Below are 24,110 nucleotides of genomic sequence, written 5' to 3' on the forward strand. Positions count from 1 at the left end.
GTATGTATCAAAACTCAATGGTTCACTTACTGTCTTTTCAGAGCTCGTAAACACAGATGTGTCTTCTTCAGGTAGAACATCTGTGAGTTCCTCTATGATTATTTTAATAATCTTTTATTGAAGGCAAACAGGAAATGTTGAAGTACGTTCAGACATCCTTAAGCTCCGTCTCTTCACTTATTCATTCCTTTCTTTTTTTTTTTTTGCTCTCTGATGGTTTCAGCTCAAGGCTTCAGTCAGATTTAGATTCAGCACCTAGAAAATATAAAACCTGATTTATAAAAGAATCCATCAACAAGCTGTGGATATTAAATCAAACTGTGAACCTGGTTTGTTTTCCTGTTTGGGTTCAGACGTAGCAGACCTCTGTGACCAGTTTGGTTGTTGTACTCGACAATAATTCCCAGTGGAAAGTGTTGACAGTGAGGTCGGAGGATTATCCCGAGTAACTGGGGCAGTTTTTGAGGACGCACAAACAAAACACCATTCAGCTCCATTGTGTTGGTGTGGTGCCGGAATTAAAAAACCCAGACTGTCATACAAATATTTCAACCGATCGATCGGTTGAACAGAAGATGCAGCGTCGAGTTTGAAGGACGTGAAACTCTCCTGGTTACACCGTAAGTCTGTAAAAGTATCATAAAAACAAATCTGAGGCTGCAACTAACAATTATTTTCATTATTGATCAGTCGCTTGGTCTCTAAAATGTCAGAAAATAGTGATAAAGATGTCGTGTTTTGTCAAACCAACAGTCCAAAACCAAAGATATTCAGTTTACAATCACATATGACAAAGAAAAACATTAAATCAGCACATTTTTGGTGTTTTTGCTTTAAAAATGATGATTATTTGATTATCAAAATAGTTGCTGATTCATTTCTGTCAATGAATCGACAAATCGTTGCAGCTCTAAACAAATCCCAACCCTGACTGCAGCTGCAAGTCTTTTGGTTCCTACTGAAGACTTTATTGTGGGGACTATTTTTAGAGGCGGATGAATCCATGTTTGGTGCTCTAGTGAGTGTCTAGTGAGCAGCAGGACGATTTGTGTGTTCATGGTGATGAAGGAACATGTCACCCAGTGCAGCGATGTGGCTCATTGATGTGTTTTTAATAGTTTTTACACAACAATGGAGGAATAAGACAAACACAACACTTGTTAGTAGATCAGTTCATTGTTGGTTTTGGTCTTTAATTTTGTTGAATAAGAAAAATGTAGAATATCAGCAAACATTAGTATAATTTCAAGGAGCATTTTGGTTATGAGTTCACTTTCAAATTCTTTGATAATTTTAGATTGATTAGGCAACTATTACCAAATATTAAACCAACTCACCCGTGCAGCAAAGGCTCATGGGTATTTAGAGCCATCCACCAAACCCAATACCAAACTGGGGGGAAAAAATTAAAAGATTACTCAGAAACGATGTTGAAATGGAAAAAAATGATTATAATATCAGAACAGCATCTTATAACAAAACAAATTCTTTATTTCTTTATTTGGTTCCCAGTCCTCCTGGGTTCACCACAACGTGAGCAACAATTAAACAAACAGCAATTTAAAATCACATTGATCAATAAAATTAAAGCTAAATAAGCCAATTATAAATATTAGAAAATGAGTGAAATAATAATTTGTCAAGATTGAGACAAAAAGAAAGTTAAAACGATCAAAAAAAGGTTCAAAAACTGTAAAAATGTTCATCAGATTTTGTTTTAGTGACTTTTTAAAGGATGATCAGTGATCACTTGATGTTTATCAGACAAAAAAACAACAGAAAATGAGACGTTACAGTGAAGAAGAATACTTCAAGAACCAGCATCTCTTCCCATTTTGTGCCTTTATTTTGAAAGTGCTCATAATAACCCAATAAACATGTTCAAAACAAATATGACTGATCTGGAAACGTCTCTCTGTTTCTCCTCACTGTATAAACCTTTACATAAGGTATGGTTCCATTTGGACGTATGTGTAATAAGAAGAAAGTTAAAAGTGGCTTGTTGAGGAGGAGGAGGAGGAAGTCCTGACCGCCAGGTCTCCTCATGAACTCCGACTCCTTCCTCCGCTCACACGAATCAATATCCGATTCCCGACTTCGCTGAAGAAGCTCGACAGAAAACATTCAGCCCGAATCTGCAGCAAATAAAAGTTCTGTTCAGTTTTATTCAACTCAGGTCGGCAAACAAATTGATGCAGAGAGTGAGTCAGCTCAGAACGCTATAAAATTAGAAATTAATTCTTCCTCAAATTTACTCGTCTCCCCCTTCCTCCTCCTCCTCCTCCTCCTCCTCCTCCGAACCCCCGACAGAAGAAAAAACTTCTCAGAGAAACTGTGAACGCACCAGAACTTTAAATTACTGCACACACACACACACACACACACACACACACACACACACACACGTCCTCCTGCTTTGTTTCTGCTGAAGTACGTTGTGATTTACTTCTAATAGAGAACGTGTTACACCAGAAACACCTTATCTTCCTCGCGCATACACAGTCTGTTTGTGAGCGACATGGCATTTTTAAATCCCTGTTACTGTGGTTCTGCACGGCTGGACTCTTTAATAGAAACAAAGTGTTTCTCCAATAACAAGCACAACAATGATAAAGCGTTCTGTTCCTGATAAAGCAATTTATTTATAATACAGGTTTTTTTTTTTATTTCAAAAAAAAAAAAAAAAAAAAACTGTTTTCTATCAGCGGAAAAAGTCACAGCGCTGCAGGGTGAGGAAAACAAAACACAGCGGGAGGAATGTAAACACAAATAAAAATATGATGAGGAGGAAAAGACGGCGTTTATGTGTTACAATCTATCAGTGAAGCACTTCAGCCAATCAGGTTGCATTGCTCTTCCTGCACATCCTGGTTTGAAAAGTGACCTTAAAACACAGATTGAAGAGGCAGCGTCACTTTAATACTGACATGAAGAGACAAACGCAGCCTCGGAGGAACGTCGTACATCTAAAAGCAGCTGGATTTGTAGATTCTGATGATAGAAATGTGAGATTTAGCTGAAATGTTTATACTGAGGTATCTCTGCATTTACAGGTTTACTGTTGGTTTCCTGGACGGTTCAACACTGAATCCACATCTTCAAAACTCTTCATATAGTCAACTTAACCAACACACTGCTGGGTACATATGAGGCCAGAACAGAGACGGTTACGTTTTATTTTGGAGGAAAAAGTTGTCAACAAGTATCGGCACTGAAAACAATTCAGCTGAAAAATAAAAGACATTAAAGGCAATAAAAAAAATTACAATCTTCTTTCAGTGTCACTGGTTTTCAGTTTCAACTCTCTGTCAGTGTTTTAGTGTAGAGAGAGGAGGGTCCTCACTGGGACTACATTACCCAGTATGCCTTGCAGTCCAGGCGATGACATCATGGCTGAGATTTTGAGCCAGACTGTAATTTTCTCTCTAGGACTGTTAATATCTCACTTTATTTAATATTCTTTCAGGTGAGAAAGTTTATGTGGTCAGTTTATCCAGATAGTGTTTTCAGAGACGTGAGGAGCCGCTGGCCGGGTGAGAACAGCCAATCATCTCGCAGCCTGAGTCCTGCGTCGTCATCCTGAGGAGAACATGATCCGATCAGCTGATCTGTGCAGCTCTTTGGTGATTTACCGCTGGCTCTAATGTCTCTGCAGCATTTTGATATATGATATTATTCCTTCTGGAAGATAAACGTTGGTCTCATAGATGAAATCTAACAGTTGTAGCTGCAACATTAGTTTGTCTGAATGTAAAGTGAAGCTTCATGTTTTTACTGGACAGAACAACAGCGCTGCCTCTGAGGCTCTATATGTACACATTCATCACATTTACATACATATAAATGTATTAAAATGAACAGATCAGTCTATATTACAGTTTGTTTTATGTTATTAAGCATCCTCAGTAGTTTGTACTTCTGAGTCCAACTTGCAAAGTTCTCAACACACCTCCAATCCAGTCTGTAGTGTAGCTATGATATTATTATTATTATTACAGACCTCCTGCACTCTACACCACAAACCGAGCTCTCAGGTCCTCCGTCCAGGGCTTTCTACGTCTACCTCGGACATGTTTTAAGACTCGGGGAGATCGACATTGTGCTCTGGAATAGTTTCCCGGTAAGCTGAAGGTCCTTAGATACTGTGGAGTCTTTTAAAAAGCAGCTAAAAACTCACCTGTTCAGACAGGTGTTTGGCTAATATGTGGTTTTGTATATTTTCATTTATCTATTTTATCTGCTCTCCTTGTTTCATCTGGTGTCTTTGTTCTTATTTATTTTGATTGTATTTGACACTTTGTGACGGGTGTTCAAGTTGCTCGCTCGCTATAATAAAAATCCAAACTGTTATGTAGCTTAATAAAATAAAATAAAATGTAATATAGACTGATGTGTTCATTTTAATACATTTATATGTATGTAAATGTGATGTATGTGTACATATAGAGCCTCAGAGGCAGCGCTGTTGTTCTGTCCAGTAAAAACATGAAGTTTCATTTTACATTCAAACTAATGTTGCAGCTAAAATTGTTAGATTTCATCTGTGAGACCAACGTTTATCTTCTAAAAGGAATTATATCATATATCAAAATGCTGCAGAGACATTAAAGCCAATCACCAAACAGCTGCACAGATCAGCTGATCGGATCATGTTCTCTTCAGGAAGACGATGCAGGACTCGGGTTATAAGACGACCGGCTGGTCTCAGGTTAGCGGCTCCTCACATCTCCCAAAGCGTCGCAGCAGATTTACAAACAGGCCACAAAGCATACTGGGTAATGTAGTCCCAGCAAGGGCCCTCGTCTCTACACCAGAACGCTGACAGAAAGTTAAAACTGAAAAACAGTGACAGTGTAAAAAAAAAAACTGACAGGAAAAATCTGCAGATTAAGACTTCATAATGCAAAAAAATGTCTAAATCAAAGATTATAAGTTTGTAATTTTTTTTAATGTGTGTTTAATTTTTCACCGTTTTCGGTGCCAGTACATATTTCACTGCCAATAAAACTTTTTTTTTTTTCCAGTCCAAGTGTTTCAATGCCAACGTTTCCTTTTTTCAGTTCGGGTTTTTTTTTTTTTTTTTTTGATGCCAAATTTAATTTTTCGATGCCAAAATTTTAACTGTCGCTGTTCTGCCTCCGTATGTGCCCAGCAGCTCGTTTTACACACTGAGATAAAAACACCAACAACAGGCAGCACATGAGGGTCTTTTTACGGCCGTATGTGAAGTTACATCACTGGTTTATTGTGTTTATGTAGTTTGAATGGTTGATAGTGTATAAATGTGTATATTGTGTGAATACAGTCAGATGTATCTACAGTGTATCTGCAGCGATGAGTCATAGAAATGCAGCAGGGAGGCTTTCAGCTTTATTTCTGTTTTTTGGTTGAATAAAAATGCATTTCAGTGTGGTTACGATTTGGCAAATTGCTGTCTGTCTGTATGAATAAATAAATGTTAGATTTTTTTTTTTTTTTTTTTTTGAACATTAACTGAAGAGTTTTATGTGTAAAATGTGCTGCAGATACACTTTGTTTGTGTTTGAGTGAGAAAACTATTCAGGACGTTTAAAAGCCGTTTGGTCATCGAATGCTTTTTGTCTGAAAGAAATGCAAATGTGTCACAGTTTTGGTCCGTGATTGTTGCCGTTGTGTCGACTGCGGTGAGAGTTTTGAACTATGTGGACTCAGTGTTGAACCCTGCAGCTGTTTCTACACAAATATATTCTCATTTACACTCATTTGCCAGTTTATTCAACTTCATGGTCAGTTTGTAGGCTGTTGTTTGTGTTGCTAATATATAAATGAGGCTGACAAAACAAACAAAACACATTATAATATGAATATTACACATTATTAATGACGGTTGGATTCATTGCAGTGATGTTGTATTAGACTGTTTTATCCAGGTGAATGTAATAAACTGGTAAACTGACTATAAACACACTTTGATGATTTAAATGCAGCTTCTTTCCTCATTGGTTAATCCATTTGTAACAGGAGAAGATGAATATTGATCCTCCTCTGCTCTCTTTAACATGAATATTTCATATTCTCTATTGGAAGTCTATTTGTTTCACGTCAGCTATCTGTTGGATGACTTACCTTTCACCTGCTCTCTCTCTCTCTCTCTCTCTCTCTCTCTCTCTGTAGAATCAATATGTGTGTTTGTTTGTTACCTCATTATCATATCAACTGGATATCTGCCACATTTACACTCTCTTTTGGGCACTAAAGGAGGGACTTTGGCACTAAAAAGACAAAGATATCTACTAGGTTTGACTCATTTGGACGTTGAAGCTTCATATTAGCTTCTGTGGATTTTGTCCTCCATCACTTATATTGTAAGTGTATCATGAAGGGATCTTCTAATGGTCGGTATGAAGAGGAGGAATGATTACAGCGAGGAAAACATGTTTCATTTGGGCTCCCGACTGTTGTTTTAAGACACACTTGAAAAGATTAATGACGCCGAGATGAAGAGGAATTTGGAGGGAAAACAGGAGAAGAGGAGGTGGGAGTGAGGGAGGATGGATGGAGGGAGGAGACGTTTCAAAGGTCAGCAGCTGCTCCTGAAAATAGTCTTATCCTCCACCTGTGTGTGTGTGTGTGTGTGTGTGTGTGTCTGGGTTTGTACTGAGTGTTGGCCTATTAGCCGTCCCTCCACATGTGGGTCCATCTGGTTCATAATGACCATATGGACCAGATGGAACCCGCCGCCCCCCCCTCCCCCTCTCTCTCTCTTTCTCTCTCTCTCTCTCTCCAGGTGATTTAAAGTCTCCGTTAATTAGAGTTGATGTCTCATTTAGTCCGTTTTTTTTTTTTTTTTTTTTTTCCCCGCACCGAGTAATTTTGGTTTCATCCAAATGTGCCATTTAACTAATTAACTAATTGTGTAATTTGTGGTGGTGTCCCCTGATTCAGGCTGTTTACACGTGTGTGTGTGTGTGTGTGTGTAGGTGTGTGAAGGTGTGAGTCTGTTTACTGGAAGATGAAAGCCATAGTTTGTCTGTCTTTGCCCGGGCATTAGTCCAATCCTCTGAGGAGAGATCGGTCTTTATAAACACAGAAAAGCATCCAGGTATTAGTCTGAATCGCTCCTCCTCTTCTGTCAGCTTCGAAAGAATTTATTTCAAAAACAAAAATTAATTTGATAAACTGCTTAGTTGTCTCATCACTCTCACACCAGATATTAGACAGGTACAGGTACATTGGCGCTTGGGAACAACAGAAACATTAAAACCTCCTGAATCACAGAATGAGACTGTTTCTGTTTTGGAAGTTCATTCTAAGACTTAAAATGAGACTCTTCACAAACCCAAAATCAACATAGTAAGAGCCAAATTTGCCAAGACTTAGCCTGATCCCAGCAGACACTGTAATATCTAAATCTTTCTGTTGATTCTGGTGTTCATTAAAAACTTAATATCTTCAGAAACTTCTGTTTAACAAGATGTAGATTCATTAAAACCAAATCTACTAAATAAACAACTTTAATCCAAGAATTACATAGAACCACACCGGGCCAGGAATTAGCCTGATCCCAGCAGATACTGTTAATTTAAAAAAAAAAAAAATATCCTGCTCATTCTGTTCATTAACGACCAAAACTTAATAAGCCAACTACTCTATTGCTTAATAAGATGGAGGTTCATTAAAACTAAATCTCCATAGTAAACACTGTAATCCATGTATTAGACAGAGCCGCAGTTCTCAGGATTTGGCCAGATCCCTTGGGTAATTTAGACAGAGCTTGTTAAAGCTCAACATGTTTGCCGATGTCTACTAAAACCCTGAAACCAGGAATGTAGAAGAGGAGAGGAGAGGAGAGAAAGAGAGGAAAGGACAGAAAACAAGTAAGGAATAAAGGGAGGATAACAGAAAAAAAGAAATAACAGTGATGAGTGGAGAAAATGCAGTGAAATGGGGCAAAAAAGCGAAAAAAACAAGGACAGGACAAGGTTTGAGTGGAGGGATCAAGGTTAGGCAAAGGAAAAGAGGAAATGAACAACAGAGATCACAATAAACAAAGATTAACCAGAATAATTACAGAACTAAACGTCTGTTTACTGAACCAACTGTTCAACTAAAGGACAATTTGGTCACTGACTTTGTTTTCCAAATTTCATTATTTAACTGGAAGCCGTTGAAAGCTGATCTGGAACAAGATCAAAACAAACGTCCAAGTGACCAAAAATCACTGTGGAGAGTATTAATTACAATGTGAGGACAACCGGCCAATCACACACCTACAGTACATTGTGGGGACTCACCGCTCATACGGGGACAAAAACAACTAGTTTCAGTTGGCTAGAGCGTCCAGAGAAACACAACACAATGTCAATACAACGTCCCCACAAGTGACAAAGACGTTGTTTTTTGTGTTTGCAGGAGAAGCAGCGCTTCCTGACTGACGTCCTCCATGAGGTGATGCTATTGGACGGCCTGAATTCCTCCCACCCGATCTCACAGGAAGTGGAGCAGGCGACCGACATTGACAGGGTTTTCGACTGGATCGCCTACAAGAAAGTAAGTACCTGTTCACACCAAAATCAAGTCATCCTCATGGATGTTTTCATCCTCAAGAAACAGGAAGTGCTGGAAACTTGGTGACAGAGAAATATGTTCTTGTTGTCTCAATCCACACCTGCATTGTAATTGGATCTCATTATGCAAATTAGTTCAAATTAGTTAGTTTCCAGGTTTATATTTATATTCTGGGGCTCTACTGGAATATCTTTGCATGATTTACAGTTAAAATCTCCTTATTTATCTTCTACTGGTCCTTTATGCAGCCCCTCAGTTCAGCCTCTGTCTGAAACAGGCCGTTTTAGCTCCTGTCTCTTTAAGGCCCGCCTCCTGATGAGTCCACTCTGTTCTGATTGGTCAGCTTTCACTTTCATTTTCTGGTTCTTTACTCAAAATATAAACTTCTCAAACCTACCCATACATGTTGGAGCTGAATCAGATCTGAAATATGAGAGTGAACAATGTGAACAACACATTAAAAAAAAACTTAGCAACAACTTTAGCAACAAAGACTACAGAACGGACGGCCGTTTTTAGGCATGTGCGATTGAGCTGACATCATCACGAGGAGGAAGTAGAGATAACATTACAAACAAAGCATTCAGGGCAGGTTGAAGCCCTGGATTTTGACTTGCAGGGAGCAGTTTTACTTTCGTTCACCGCAAGTTTTGGAACTTTGACTATGTTTAACATCCAACATAACAATATATAAATAACAGAAAATCCCCTTTAAGAATGTGATCACACTGTACACCCTGCTGAAATCCAATCACAATGCAAGCCTGACCCCCTCTAAATGTCGCCTAGCTGATCAGATCACATTCTGACCCCAGTTTGTTCTGCTGGGCAAGTTGTTGAGCTACTTTGGCCGGGGAGCTAACATGCTACATAGCTAGTAATATGCTAACGCTAGCCAGCAAACAATGACCTGACATGCCGAGATGGCTGGCTAAGCTATTGAACAGACGTATTTGCATCTACTCCTGTGTCACGGCAGACTGCAGAACACGCCATCTCTTTTGTGGAGTAGTTTATACTTTGGCAGAGGAGGGAAATATAACAGTAGATGGTGCCACAAAGCTAATACAATAGCTTCCTCCATTTTGGACTCTACTTTCCATCAAAGGTCAGTCCTGTCTGGACAATTGATCAATTTATGGTACTAGTTTAATGGTACTAGAAAGCTCAGGTACTACAACGTTTCCCCTGCTTTTCTACTGCAAGCTAATCCACTGATCACTGCAATTCCAATTGAATATATTGATATATGTCAGTCAAGAGAACGTTTTCATCTGTTGTTGTACCCTCTGCCGTCTGTAGGGGGCAGCGCTGATCCGGATGCTGGCTAACGTGATGGGACAGCCGCTGTTCCAGAAAGGACTCAACGTAAGTTCATGCAGCTCCAGCTGTGTATATATCTGAGTACAACAGGGACAGCTGGATTTTGGCTTTAAAGTGGTTTAAAGTTCACCAGCACAACATGGAGACAGAAGGTGTGTGTGTGTGTGTGTGTGTGAGTGTGAGTGTGTTCAGCCATATTTTGGCTAAACCCTGACTGTTTGGAGCATATGAGCGTGCAGATGGGCAGTGAATAAGTGGATTTGGCTGCAGGGACGGTTTGAGAGGAAGTTTTGCTGCTTTTTTTTTTTCTGCTGTGAAATCATGTCAATATTACAATTCATTGTTACTGACCTGAATTCAAGCTGCTGTCCTTCATGAAAGAGCAAACTGCAAACTTTTTAAAGCTACTACTCAATGCAACAGAGGCTAAATATAGATTTTGCGTATCCGGGAGGATTTTAGAGATGCTAAGCCCATGGGTTCAAGTCACCTCTTCCCCCTCTACCAACAACACACACCAAAAGTAAAGTCTCTCATTTAAATTTTTTCATGTTTTATTTATTCAGTTTACTGTTTTAAAGCTGCTCAAAGCCTTTTACACACTGCAGGGAATAAAGTATAACTATAATGTCCCAAAATTCATGTCTGTCTCTATATGATCGACCTATCTGCCCAATCAGGCTACAACTACTGGAACTTATCATACAAAGAACAGTTTTTTGCTAACTATTTACTTTATTGATTAGAGAGGCTGCTTTCATTAATTGGAAACACTTCCAATGTTACTGCAGCAAATATAGACTTTTATTTTGAAATAACAGATTAAAATAATTAATAAAGTTAGCAACTCTCTTAATCTGGAGACGCACTTATCGTTTCTGCTGTTGTGTGATTTCTGCAAGTATTTAACAAACTCAAAGATTCATTTAACATGTTATAGACTGTACCTGAATCTCATTAAGGGTTATATTTTCACTACTAAAGTCCTGTTCCTGTTGGGAAGTGAGTGTAAAAATACTGGAATCAGCCGATATAACATTCATGTACATTTTTAATTTCAGAATATATAAACCTCCCCCTTAGTGTCACCACTGGTATCAATTTACATATGGATGGGAACAATTAAACTATAATCCATGTTTGAAATTTGACACTAATTGAACGCAACGGGGGCAAAGAGTCGGGGATGTTTGCACCCAAACATTAAAAATTGAAATTTAGTCTAATCAAGTACCACAAGTTCCCTGTTTTAAGGTTTATTTAGGGACGAGTTCAAAGTAGAATTGGATAAATTGATCCATGGTGGAGCAGGGCAGCTTGTACAACGTGATGAAACATGAATCAGAGGGGAAGCAAAATAACTTCTGGGGACAAAAATGATTCTTTACTGAAATCTCACCTTTAAATATTATTGATAGTCTGTTTCAATCTGGTGGTTTGATCGTGAACGTGTCTTTATGACTGGAACATGAATATAACAGCATCAGTGGTGTGGCTCTCTGGTGGGTCACACTGGCTGATGTTAACGTCTCAGACGCATCAGAGAAAATTAACTCGCTCCATTAGATTTTATTTTACAGCAAAAAAAGCCAATTTTTGCTGCTAAATCAGAGTTTACAGTAAAAAAATGAAGTCGTATGAGGTGACAGTGGGTTATATATAGGTTTTGTTCTGAATACAGTCATGAAAATATGTATGAATCCCACACAAACACACACATATGTACACACACATACACACATTATGCCCTCATTTTCCTACAGAAACTTTCAGTGACCTGGAACACACTGAGAACCAGATTCTATATAAAAACCATGCTGATCCAGCAGAGAAGAAACACAGAAAAGAACAGTTTGTGCGCTACAGGTCCATGTACCATGTGCTATATATCAGGACACACTACCTGATATTCTTCTCAGCAGCTGTGTTCATGTCCCCTCATTCTTAGTGCATCTATACACTCTGATCTAATGAACAAACTGAGCTAAAGTGTAAAATAAAGTAAGTAAGCCCGCAGTTTACTTTGTTATTTGAGAATGAGAAGTTATAGTTGTCTCTTTGCTCGCACTACGATAAGGAAAATGTGTATGCACCTCGAGTACATGACATTAGATATGGATTCATGGCAGAAAATACAGAAATTTGTCCCCCTCAATTATTGTAATTGACCAGGCGCATCATCAGATCCTTTCAAAGGCTGAGAGAAAGCAAATTTGTTCCGCTCAATAGTCAGTGTTAAATCGACTCTTAAGCACACTGGATGCAAATACACTCGCTGAGCAGCTCCGACACATCCGCGTAGAATCGACTGAACCCGACAGCAGCAAGACTCGCTGCCTCTCTGCAGCCCCAAACTTTGTTAAAGAATCTGAATCAGGAATATTTTATTGATCCCCGAGGGGACAGAGAAATACTGTGTGCACTATACTACAATATATAACAATAGTGTAAATAATAATAATAATAACGCTGAGAAATGAGATCTATAAATATATTAAAATGCAAGAATAGTGTAACTAAGAAGTATTAGTTAAAATATACTGTGTTAATGCAGTATAAATATACAGCAGAGTGTTGCACAATGTATAAATTATAAATAAATGACGGGGTTATGAATCTGCTGACAGGGGTGAAGTGAGTCCAGGGGCCAGTCTGTGGACTCAGACTGTCTTGACACTCTGAGGGAGGAGTTGAAAAGTTTGATGGGAACAGGCGGGAATGACTTCCTGTGGCGCATCTCGGTGGAATGAGTCTCGCGCTGAATGTACTCCTGTGCTTGACTGGCGCGTCATGGCGAGGGAGGGAGACCTCCAGGACAATCACAGCTTCATGAAACTTTACAACCACAAACTAGAGACGAAGGGCAACCAGAGGATGTTTGGCTTTCCTCAGTATATTGATAATAAATGGGGTTTCTGAGCAATTTCCAGAACAGAAGTGCTCGCCATCCAATTGCTGAAAAAGGCAATTCTTACAGAAATCTCCAAATGTCAAAAGTTTTTTGATACCAAATCACAGCATGAATTTTTCTATTGTGTTCCTCAAGGTCTTAGTGTCTTCATGAGGTATTTTGGAGCAATTTTTGACCATTTTCGAGTTGTCAAAAATGTTTAAATTTTGCACCAAATCTGTGTAACAAATGGTATCAACCCAAAAACTGCTGCAACAACTTATGAGACAAAAAAAAGACAAAAATGGGTCAATGTTAGGGGAGGGAGGGAGGTGGAAGAGATAAAAGTGTTAACTGTTACACACGTTTTGAATGCAGGACTTTTATTTTAATATTTGACAATATAACACGATTAACATCACTGTCAGGTAACTGTATAATAAAAACTGGCATGTTTGTGTTGCTGCCCTGTCGTCAGTCATTTAAAATGTAAATTAACTTATCAAACAGACTTTTCACAATTCATTCAGTTCTCCTGATAAATTCAATGTCATGTTTCACAAAGCAGAACTCTGATTTAATGAAATGTTTTAATAATTACATGGACGTACTGGCTGGTGGTGTTTCAGAATGTCAAACAGTAACGTCTTACTTTAGATTATTTAACTTTAAGAGCCGTTAAAGTAAGTAAGTAAATATCAGCCGAAATGAAAAGTCTTCCTACAAAGTCATACGTTATGATTTATAAGGAATATCTGTGTAACAGGGAACCCAGATCTGTTAAATTCAGTAATATGTTAACAGAGTCTGCCTTTCGGTCCAGTGGGACTGGGGTTTTCAGAGTAATGTGCAGTCCCCAGTTTCACTACCAGCAAGCCTCGCTACAGTGGGAAATAAAATCAATGAATCAATAAATACAAACACGGTCGATTTCTTCCTGTGGAGCCGACATGAAAATGATTTTGGTTCAGTAAATTTCTGCTGTCAGTCAGCCTGGTGTCTTCCAGACAGACGGCTGCTTCTGTGGACGGAGACGCTGAACGCAGGTCGGATTGAACAGATCTTCTCACTTTCTACGTGAATTCCCAGTTAAGTGTCATTCTTGCAGAGAAAATGTGCAGGTTTTGTTTATTCTCAGCAGGTTGGTAAACCTGCAATTCTTGTGCAGAGAAGCAATTTTGAGAAAATCTATTGACAGCAGATGCTGTTAACACAGTAGCGGTTATGAATAAGACAAATATCAAGTGATTCTGATTAAATGTGTACAAACATTTAGAACATGCATGGTGCAGTGTCACCTCAATGCTTCCACTGTGACACACACCAGATGTAGTTCTGTATTAATTAAATTAATTGAATTCTGTAGGAGGCTGCAAACAAAGGACAAGAGTGTGTTTATGTGTGTGCATGTAAGTGGGGGGGCCTGAAAATATTTTTACCCACAGAAGTTCTGTTATATGAGAGTGAACAACGTGAACAACACATGGAACAACCTTAGCAACAATCTGATGTTGCAGGAAGCATTTTTACATACGTTCACCTCAAGTTTTGGAAGCTTGATCATGTTTAACATCATACATCCTACATTATAACAGTGTATAAATAAGAGAAAAACACAAAAAGCATAATATGTCCCCTTTAAAAATCATATATATCAAGGGATACAGATTGGAATGACAGCTAAGGGAGCAGAATGACTTCAGCTCCAAACAAATACCAGGATCTGCCTGGAAACTGGGGTCCATGTTAGGTTTGGCGGACAAAAACAAGAGACAGGATTAAAAGACTAACAGACACACACAACACAACAACAGAAGACAGAATCTCCAACAGTATTTCTGCTGCTTGGCTCTTGGCATTAGTATCTGGGGATTGTTTTGAAGCTCAGAGGAACCCAGCTGGCTGCAGAAAAAAAGCAGAAAACAAAAAGCCTCAGCGGCCTGTTGAGGAACCTGGACGTGTTTGCTGTGTTGATGGAGGTCGAGGTTCATATCGTCCTCAGATGTGAAAAACAGTCTTCAATAACAAGCTCCGTGTGCTAAACCTGTGCCTGTACCTCCAGAAATCTTTCACCTTAACCCTCACAGTTGTTGATAACAGATTTCTTTTATGGAAAATTATAATTGCTCAGCTTTCTTACACATCTTTCTTATCAATGAGAACTGGTTTTAGGCGTATCATGCTGCTAATACTGCGATTGTATTGGAACAGTCACTGTGTGTGGTGGGTGTTTTATCTCTGTTCATGTCAGCTGTAGTGAAGGTGACAGAGTCATACTCATCAAAGACACACACACACAAACTGTTGTTATCATGTGTGTCATCTTGTTCCAATAAAGAGCTTCCCGTTGCCTTATCAGCCTCCATACACACCATGACAACTTACTGACTGTTAGTGAGGAATCTTCTCTACCACTGAGGAGCAGATTAGAGCTTTTTCTCTGTAGGTGTTCTGTCTTCTATTAGTTTCCTGCCTTCTTCTTGTTGTATTAGTGACTCAACCATGAGCTTTTATAAAAAAAAAACAAACCCCAATCCACTGTAGTGGGAATAAGTTTGTGCTCCAGATACTGGCAACAGACAGGGATCAAACCAGATCCAACTGACAAATTATGAGTCTCGAATGAAGCCATCACATCATTAAATCCCTTTCAACCCAGAAGACTTGGAGCTTTTGGGTCTTCACGGTTGGCGTCGGCTTAATAAATGTAGAGTTTTAGGGTTTTTTTTAAACCTGTGCTACATTTTCTCTGGTTAGAATCAGTGGATGAGTTGGTAAACTTAGTGCATTGCGTTCCCACCAGACCAAGACCACTGGTCTGAGTACGATTGCCACGTTCAGATCTGCCCAAAGGAATAGTACCAAGGAGGAAAACCAACCAGAGTCCCATTCAACTGGATAAAACAGCACAGAGACTGAACTCAAATCTTATTGTATTTATCCATTGGTTTCATTTCTTTTAACACAGAAAACAACTCAAGTGAACCAAAATGCATCACTAAAAGCCAGGTGAGAGCGTTCTCTCATCTCATTGGTCAGATGTGTCTGGGGTGGGACCAAGAACATAAACAATGATAACAAATATCAAGACGTCAACGTGCTTCGTTGTTAGTCCAGGTTGTACTTAGCTTACTGCTAGCAACTGTTGACAAAGGGCATTTTCAAACCTGCACTTTTTAGCCCAGTTGAATGGGACTCTGGTTCGTTGATTCATTCAGGTAGATCTGAACACAGCAATCGTACTCACGAAAACAACCGCAGATACCCTTTAGAGGAAGTGGTCTCAGTCTGGTCCCAAATAAATTCTAGAGATTTGTGGTGGGAATGTGATCCGACCTTCATCTGACTGACCACAAGGGTGCAGGTTAAGCTAAACAGCTCCCGTAGGCAGCTAACAAGATAATGAATGAGGTCCATCCTGGACTAACACAATGAAGAACATTAGATTTGGGTAGAGGAGCTTCTTCAGGACCTTCTTCTCGCTGCAGACACATCTGACCAATAAGCAGAGTGCATTTTGGTTTGCTTAGATTTTTTTCTGTATGAAAAGAAACTGAACCAAACCAAACTTATCTATTGATTCAGACCAGAGCAAACAAACTATAGGTTTGAAAAAGCCCTGAAGGGTCTCTTTGCGGTCTGGTGTTCAGATCTGCCCAGACAAATGAAAACCTACCAGAGTCCTATTCAACTGGATAAAACAATGCAGGTTTGAAAACACCCTTAGAGACAAACCAAAGAATGAACTCAAACCTTTTGATGAACTAAAACTAAACTCACTGGACCACAGAGCTCTAGTGGCTCGCCAAGTCTCTGAATAAACAATCTCACAACATCAAATACTGTACAGCCAGAGGTTCGGGTGAAATGCTGTTAGCGGCTAATGTAGCCTCAAGTGGGCTACAGAGGTCTGGTCTGGAAATCTTCAGCCTCATCTACAGAAGGCTTTATATATTTTTTATTTATTTTTTCACTCATGCAGTAGTACTCCCAACCTATGAAACCTGTAAACAGATTTTAATGTGTCACTTCCATCTGTTTTATGTTTATTTTTATGTTTCAGGATTATCTGCTGAGTCACATGTACAGTAACGCTGCCCGAGACGACCTGTGGAGCAAACTGTCTCAGGTAACGCTCACCTGTCTGTCTGTCTGTCTGTCTGTCTGTGTGGGTTTTGAACCCTTCCTCCTCTCTTGGCTCAAAGGCTTCAGGGCAGAGCAGTAATGCCTCTAACCCTGCAGCGTTAGTGCCTTGCTCCACAGCAGGAACTCAAACCTGTAGCTGTTCCAGATTCAGCTCTGCAGGGATGAAGCAGACAGACTGATTGACTGAAGTTGTTAATTATTTAAATAAGTGGTTCTAATGAAGGCCAGAGAGACGCTCGTTAAGACCGACTTGATGAGACAGAGAAGGGTGAAAGTCTCGTTGCCATGGTAACATGACTGACAGGTGAAGGCGAGGCTTATTTGTTCTTGTTTGTCCTACACACAAGAAGCTTCTGGAAGAGAGTCAGTGAGTTTAATTACATTCATCTTCGTTAGTGGTGTTCGTTATATTGAGTTTGAACCAGTCGCTCTAATTACCTGTCAGCCAATCAGATCTCTAATTACCCTGAAAGACTGTCATTTTTCTCCATTTAATGATGAACTAATTATTGGTTAACCTCTTGTGAGATTAATCTTGAGTTATTAGGACAGTTAATTACTTCAAATATTAATTATTTATTGATCAGTTAGTGTAAACAGTCAGGAGATACTTGTGCATTGATTATTCGTTGATTATTCATATGTTATATGTTTTGTCCAGGCTATGCGTTCAGAGGGGCGGGACATCGACATCGGACAGATGATGGACAGGTGGACTCTACAAATGGGCTACCCTGTCATCACCATCAGCAAGAACCAATCAGAGCAGCTCCCCACTCATTACATCACTGTTACCCAGGAGCACTTCCTGTACGGACAGGAAGTGAAGAACAACAACAGGTTAGATTCTGTTAAAAATCATTTTTCATGCTGGGAATGTTCACAACAGTGTTGGAAGGTGAAGTCATAAAGTCTGAGAAGAAGCAGCTGGTCGCGAGTTATGAAACAATGATGATCTTAATGTTCAAGATGAAGATTCTGCACCAACAGCAGGCAGTTTTTAGTTTTGGCAGAGAGTGAAGTACAGCTGGTGACAGTAATGAGTCGAGTCTGTGGCCAGTCTTGAAATAATTAGTTTCAGTTTTAATTTGATTATTAATTAATCAAAATAACAACTCATTTTAGGACAACTTTGGGCTCTAGTAACTTGAGATGTACATTTTCCACTTGAAAGATTAATTGATAAAATAATATTAGTCCATGATTCAAATGAAGCCCCACTTCCAAAATTAAAACCACTGGAAGCTGATAACACTCCATAATTGCAATTATTAATGTTTGTTGAGACTGTTTATATATCAATAATGCAGAATCTGATAAACACAAAATGCAGGTTTTTCATCAGTAAGTCTGTGACTTTTGACTTAATTTATGTAGTTAATAACTATTACTTTAATTACACATATTGTAATTTAATTGATCATGACCATAAGATCTTTATTATTTTAATTTTGCCCCATCAGATGGTTTTAGAGGTTTTTATAGGTTTCAGGTTTTAATTCCCCCTCTGGATGTGTCTCCTTTTCAGTTTCCAGTAACATTAAAAAGTATCTGTCAGTGATTCTCTACTTTTTAATTTCCTATTTTCAAAATTAGCTCCAGTGCTTCTTGTTTGCTCAACTTTTTAGCGTTTGTGGCAGTTTTTTAGCACTTATTAGCGTGATTCTAGGGATGGAAATGTTGGTCGTTTGTTCGGTCCACTACTTGCTTGAAAGTCTGTATATAAAGATGGACGTAGCAAAGTATGATGTCACCCGTTGGTTTGCACTGGAACCAGTTTGAAGCCGAGTTGCAGTTTATGGTTGGCTTCATCTTTTCTGTTTGGACCCAGAACTTTCCAAATAAGGAGTGCAGTTGCCTTTCATGCTCTGGAAACACTCGCCGCTACCTCGGACCCAAGCTAACGCTAGCTTACTGGGAACACCGAGCACTGTACATTTGGGCTAATGTTAGCTACTTTAGCTAAATTGTGCTAACAGGGCAGGTATCATGATCAAGTAACATTAAACTTAGTGAAATATTGCAACAGTAGTCTGACTGGGAGAGCAGCAGGTGAGCCAACTGTCGGAGCACTAATTTCCAAAATGACCACCAGCACACTTATTAGAGGGCCTGAATTTAGAGATTGAGACCATAATGACTCATTGAAAAAAATGGCTGACTTAGTATTTCTAGAGAGTAGTTTTTTGAATGGGAGTCAGTTGGAGCATCTAGCGACCGTTGGTGGCACATTAAGATACTTCTACATCGTCTTCAGCCTCAAGCCGTGGTAGTTACTGCTTGGTTGAGACTGAAATATCTCAACTATTGGATGGATTACCATAAAATTTGGTTCAGACACTGATGTCTTACTCATGACAAATTATAGTTAGTCTGTTGAGTTCTTGGCTTTTCATCCAGCACCATCATCAATCAAATGTTCAGTTTGTTCAATACTTCAATTTATAACATTCCCATTAGCTTCAGCTGTACTTTGTGTTTAGTGCTTATTAGCAAATGTTAGCATGTCAACAAGCCAAACTAAGATGTTAATCATGGCAAACACATTATGCTAATGTTGTCAATTAGCTTATTTCTGTATTGCCACCTTTTGGATGAACTTTACGCTCTTAACTCCACTTACTGTAAGGCTATATTTGTAAGAATAATTGTTCTGAACATTGCAGCCTCTGGGGAACACTAAACAGACTTTAGACTGTTAGTCTTTTTCCTTAACGCACCCCTCCATCTGTTCATATTATTCAGTGCTTCACCACTGAAACGATCCTCCTGGAATACTGTTTCACACCTCAGTAAGCACTAAGTTTGTCCCCTCAGTGATCACGCTGCATTTTCTCCTGAAAAAGCACTTTTCTAGTTTTCCTTCACATTCTTTACCACCTTTACATCATTTATATTTCATTTATATTTGATTCGCATGATGTTTTATTCACACCCTTCACAACCTCTGGAGTTTATTCTCTTTGCTGTTTTATCGACCCACTTTCTTCTCCATCAATACTTCATCAGCTCCTTTCCTCTTTTTTTTTTTTTTTACCTGTTGTTCACTTCTTTTCTCTTTTCTTTTCAGATCTCTTCTTTCTGTCATGTTTATGTACTGTGCCTGACATTTACAATCCCTCTGACCTACTCAGTTTCTCACCAAAAACTTCTTTACCTCTTCTATTCTATCTTCTCTGTTCTCTTTTTCTTCTTTCATCTGGAGTCTTTTGTGTTTCACTCAAGCTCCTCTGCTCAGAGTCGATTCCGGGGTCCCGTCAGATGATGAACTGAAGCTGTTTGTTGTAGGTGGAGTTGAACTCTTTCTTTTGCTCTTGTTGAGTCTCATGGGGCTGCGTTCAGACGCACTCAGCGGTCCCGGGGCATTCACCAGCACTTGTAAAAGAAACTGTTGTTGTGCTTTTAGTAGAGCCGTCGTCACGGCTGAACGCAGCGGCAGCGATGGATTGGATCTGAGGCTGATACTGCTATTTGATCCTGTGGAGCTGCATTCAGAAGCACAGCAGGGTCCCACAGTGTTACACGCTGTTGACTTAAACTTCTAGTTTTGATTCTTTTGGCCTTGACTTAAATTCAGGTAAACACAGAATACTTAGAAATATACATAAATATACAAGAATGTTACTGAACAGTCAATCAGCTCTACCTTTCTGGAAGATAATCTTGTACGCCTTCAGCTCTGCCACAAAACAGTCTGCTTTTGATGGTCTCCAGACCTTTTTTTATTAATTTAAAGCTTGTTCTAAACTCCAAACAGACAAAATAACTACATTTTACAAGATCATGAACCTTTGATGTTCCTTCTCCCCGTCCATGCTTTCAGCAGAAATCTAATAGATACAACGCAGTATCATGAGCACTCAGGTGTCTGGTTAGATTTGGTTTGATTGTCCAGCAAAAATCATGTGGAACACCTTGTTCAAAAACTAAAAAATTCAATTTGGATTTTTTTTTTTTTTTTTTTTATACCAATACAGAAGCTGTTTCGTACTTTCTGTCCATACTGCTTGCCTCTACTTTTAAACCAACAGTTCTATTATTCATTACTCAAGGCAGCTATGGCACCACTGTGAGTTATATAAAAAGGTCAGAGCTCATCACTGCTTTAACATACCTGTGTTCCCATTAATAAGCCCATGAACTCAACATCTCTGAATTTTGAAAGGCTGGTTACCAGTGCACCTTAAGAAAATGGGAAAGGAAGCTGCAAAAAAAATCAATCTTTTCCAACTTTTTATTACGTTTTTGTAAGTTTAACTGATATGGTGATGTTTTAAAGAAAAAACAGACTATTCTTCAAACAACTTAACATCCCTCTTTACTTCTAGCTCCTCTGTTTTTTAAAAGAAAAAAAAATCAGGCTGTTTGAAGGAGATGTCTCAAATTTTTGTCTTTTATTTTCCCTCCATCACGTAGCCGGCGCACTGAGGAGAATAAAAATGCTTTTTTAAAGAACTGAGCTGGCAGAAAAAGAGACAAGGAGAAATCAGAGGACAGCGTGAGCTAACGATAAGGTCAGGTTAATGATACTGAAGATAAATCATCTCAGTCTGGATTTAAACACATCACAGCTCGTCTCTTGTGATTGCAGAGAAAGAGGAAAAAAAAGAGGCCTCGTCATCTGACAGGTAAACAGAGACACGACGGGACGATGTGCAGCTGTGTGTTTGATTTAACGAGCCTTAATGCTAAACAGGACAGTGGTATGAATTATTCATGAGTCAGCAGAAGAGCTGGTTGTGAGGAAGTAGCTTTATATTGTTTTCTAATGCGCACATTACAAAGCGTTTGACAATAAATAAAATGCAAAGTGAGTAGAAAACACAATATAACATAAAAAGCAAATGTAAACACAATGGTGGTGAATTCTATGTACATTTCCACAGCATTGATTCATTCTGTACAACATACTCATCAGTGTTTTCTCTTTTTAACAGAAATACTGCTTTCATTTACTGATACATATGGGTGACAAATTAAAGGAAAAAAACAACATAAAGTGATTCTACAGTCTGTGAACTCTTCTGGAGGGATGAACACCATTCTTCATAAAGATATTCCCTCATTTGTTGTGTTGATGATGGTGGTGGAGAGCGCCGTCTAACACGTCAGTCCAAAATCTCCCATAGGTGTTCAATTGGGTTGAGATCTGGTGACTGTGAAGGTCATAGCATGTGATTCACATAATTTTCATACTCATCAAACCATCCAGTGACCCCTTGTGTCCTGTGAATTGAGGCGTTGTCATCCTGGAAGAGAGACCACTCCCATCAGGATGGAAGGGACGCACAGAACAACTCTGTATTGATTTGCAGTGACTCTAAAGGGGACAAGTGGATCGCTTTGTATCACATCATAACTTTTCTAAAGGACTTCAGGACAAAGTCAAGACGTTGTGATTTGTAGCACAACAAGCTAGTGAAGCTGTAAATAGAACCATGTTCCTGCACATGCTCAGTAGCGTCTGCTTTACACAGAACTACTCTCCTGAGACTGAAAACGTGATCACTGTTATTAGTCTTTGGAGCCGTTTCTAAACAAACTAATGTGATCAAACTCTTCATAATGAAGGAACATGTCACCCAGTGCCGCAGTGTGGCTCATTGATGTGTTTTTAATAGTTTCTGGACAACGATGGGGGTCTACAGCACAGAGGAATAAGATATATCAGGCTTTGGATACACAAATAATACTAGTTTTATACTAGTAAAATTGCCAGCCTTATCCTTTAAAGTTTTATCTTGGTTTGCGACACTTGAAATGAAAGTGTAAATGGGGCCAAATGTTTCTTTAATGGAGGAAGAGGAGAGAGAGCCAGGGAGGTGAAGAGCTGTCTGTAGAGTTTCTAAAGTTTCCCTTGTTGAATGTATCAACACAGCCATGCTGTCTTCTGTGTGTGTGTGTGTGTGTGTGTGTGTGTGTGTGTGTGGTTGGCTTCTGCCTTTGATGAATAAACTATTAAAGGGATAGTTCAGATTTTTTGAAGTGGGGTTGTATGAAGTACTTATCCATAGTCAGTGTATTACCCAAGGTAGATGGGGGTCAGCATTCCCCCGGTTTGAAGAAGCAGGCAGGAAGCTAAGCTGTGTACCTCTGTGGGGCAGCAGCAAAATGTTTTTTTACACCACCTAAAAACATCAGTTTAAGTGTTGGCCATATTTAGAATATTTCCGTTGCTTTACCTTGCCGTCAGACAGCCTTTTCCTTTGGCGCTACATTTTCTCAACTGTAGAATTTCTGTATTCCTACACATGCAGATCAGCTGTTTGGATCAGAAAGTGCTGTTGCGAGATCAGACAGCTGACCTGCGGCGTTTTGCTGCCGGCCGTCGTTCACAGCAGCACATTTCAAAGTTTCCGTGCCGCTACTCCTGTCTGCTTCAGGGCGGTGGATGGGGGTCAGCATCTATACACTGACTATGGATAAGTACCTCATACAGCCCCGCTTAAAAAAAATCCAAACTATCCCTTTAACTCTGAGCACGCACACACACGCACACACACACACTGTAGTCCGGTGTGTGTGGACTACAGTGTGTGTGCATGTAATTGAGGTCCAGCCCTGTCAATCACTTTTATATATATATCAGATTAAATATTTGGTTGCCAGGCAGTGGTATTGATCCAAGGTTGCCTGCGGCGACAGATGGCTGTTATGGGATTGGTAAATGGGTCTTTCTCTGGCTGATTGTGTTAGAATGACCCCCACACCACACACACACACACACACACACACATACACACACATACACACACATCATAGTGTGTAAAGCTAATTGTTTGCTGTCTGTAATTAAAATCCACTTTAATTAAAATTTGAATCAATTTAATCAAAATGAGTCCAATTAAAAACAGACTGAGGATTATTACAGGAAGTAAAGAGAAGGTCTCACTTTGAAAGCCTCTTTTATTCGAGTCATTAGTACTCACATACAGTAACTGTTCAGATTAAAATGAGGCTGATGCCATGTATCTGTGTGTGTGTGTGTGTGTGTGTGTGTGTGTGTGTGTGTGTTTTGCTATCCTTATTGGGACCATTTCTGGCATAAACACTGACCTTACTGGGACCAGTAGTCCTCATGGGGACCAAAGCCTGCTCCTAATAATGTCCTAACAATGATAGCTGCACAAACGTGTGTGTGTGTGTGTGTTAACAGCATCTACTGGTCACTAAGAGAAAGCACCAGGAAGCTATTTAATGAGCT

General features: G+C 39.3%; 1 protein-coding gene across 1 annotated transcript in view; it reads left to right on the top strand.

Moving 5' to 3' along the window:
* The window catches only part of LOC122974960 (thyrotropin-releasing hormone-degrading ectoenzyme-like), a 198,390-nt gene that overhangs the window by 140,339 nt on the left and 33,941 nt on the right, over nt 1-24,110 (top strand). Inside the window, exons 8-11 of the mRNA XM_044343061.1 lie at nt 8,392-8,529; nt 9,850-9,915; nt 16,824-16,889; nt 17,568-17,746. Of these exons, the coding sequence (XP_044198996.1) occupies nt 8,392-8,529; nt 9,850-9,915; nt 16,824-16,889; nt 17,568-17,746 (449 nt within the window). The remainder of the gene's footprint in view (nt 1-8,391; nt 8,530-9,849; nt 9,916-16,823; nt 16,890-17,567; nt 17,747-24,110) is intronic.

This window comes from Thunnus albacares, chromosome 23, assembly GCF_914725855.1.
Source record: "Thunnus albacares chromosome 23, fThuAlb1.1, whole genome shotgun sequence".
In the NCBI taxonomy this organism is placed as follows: Eukaryota; Metazoa; Chordata; class Actinopteri; order Scombriformes; family Scombridae; genus Thunnus; species Thunnus albacares.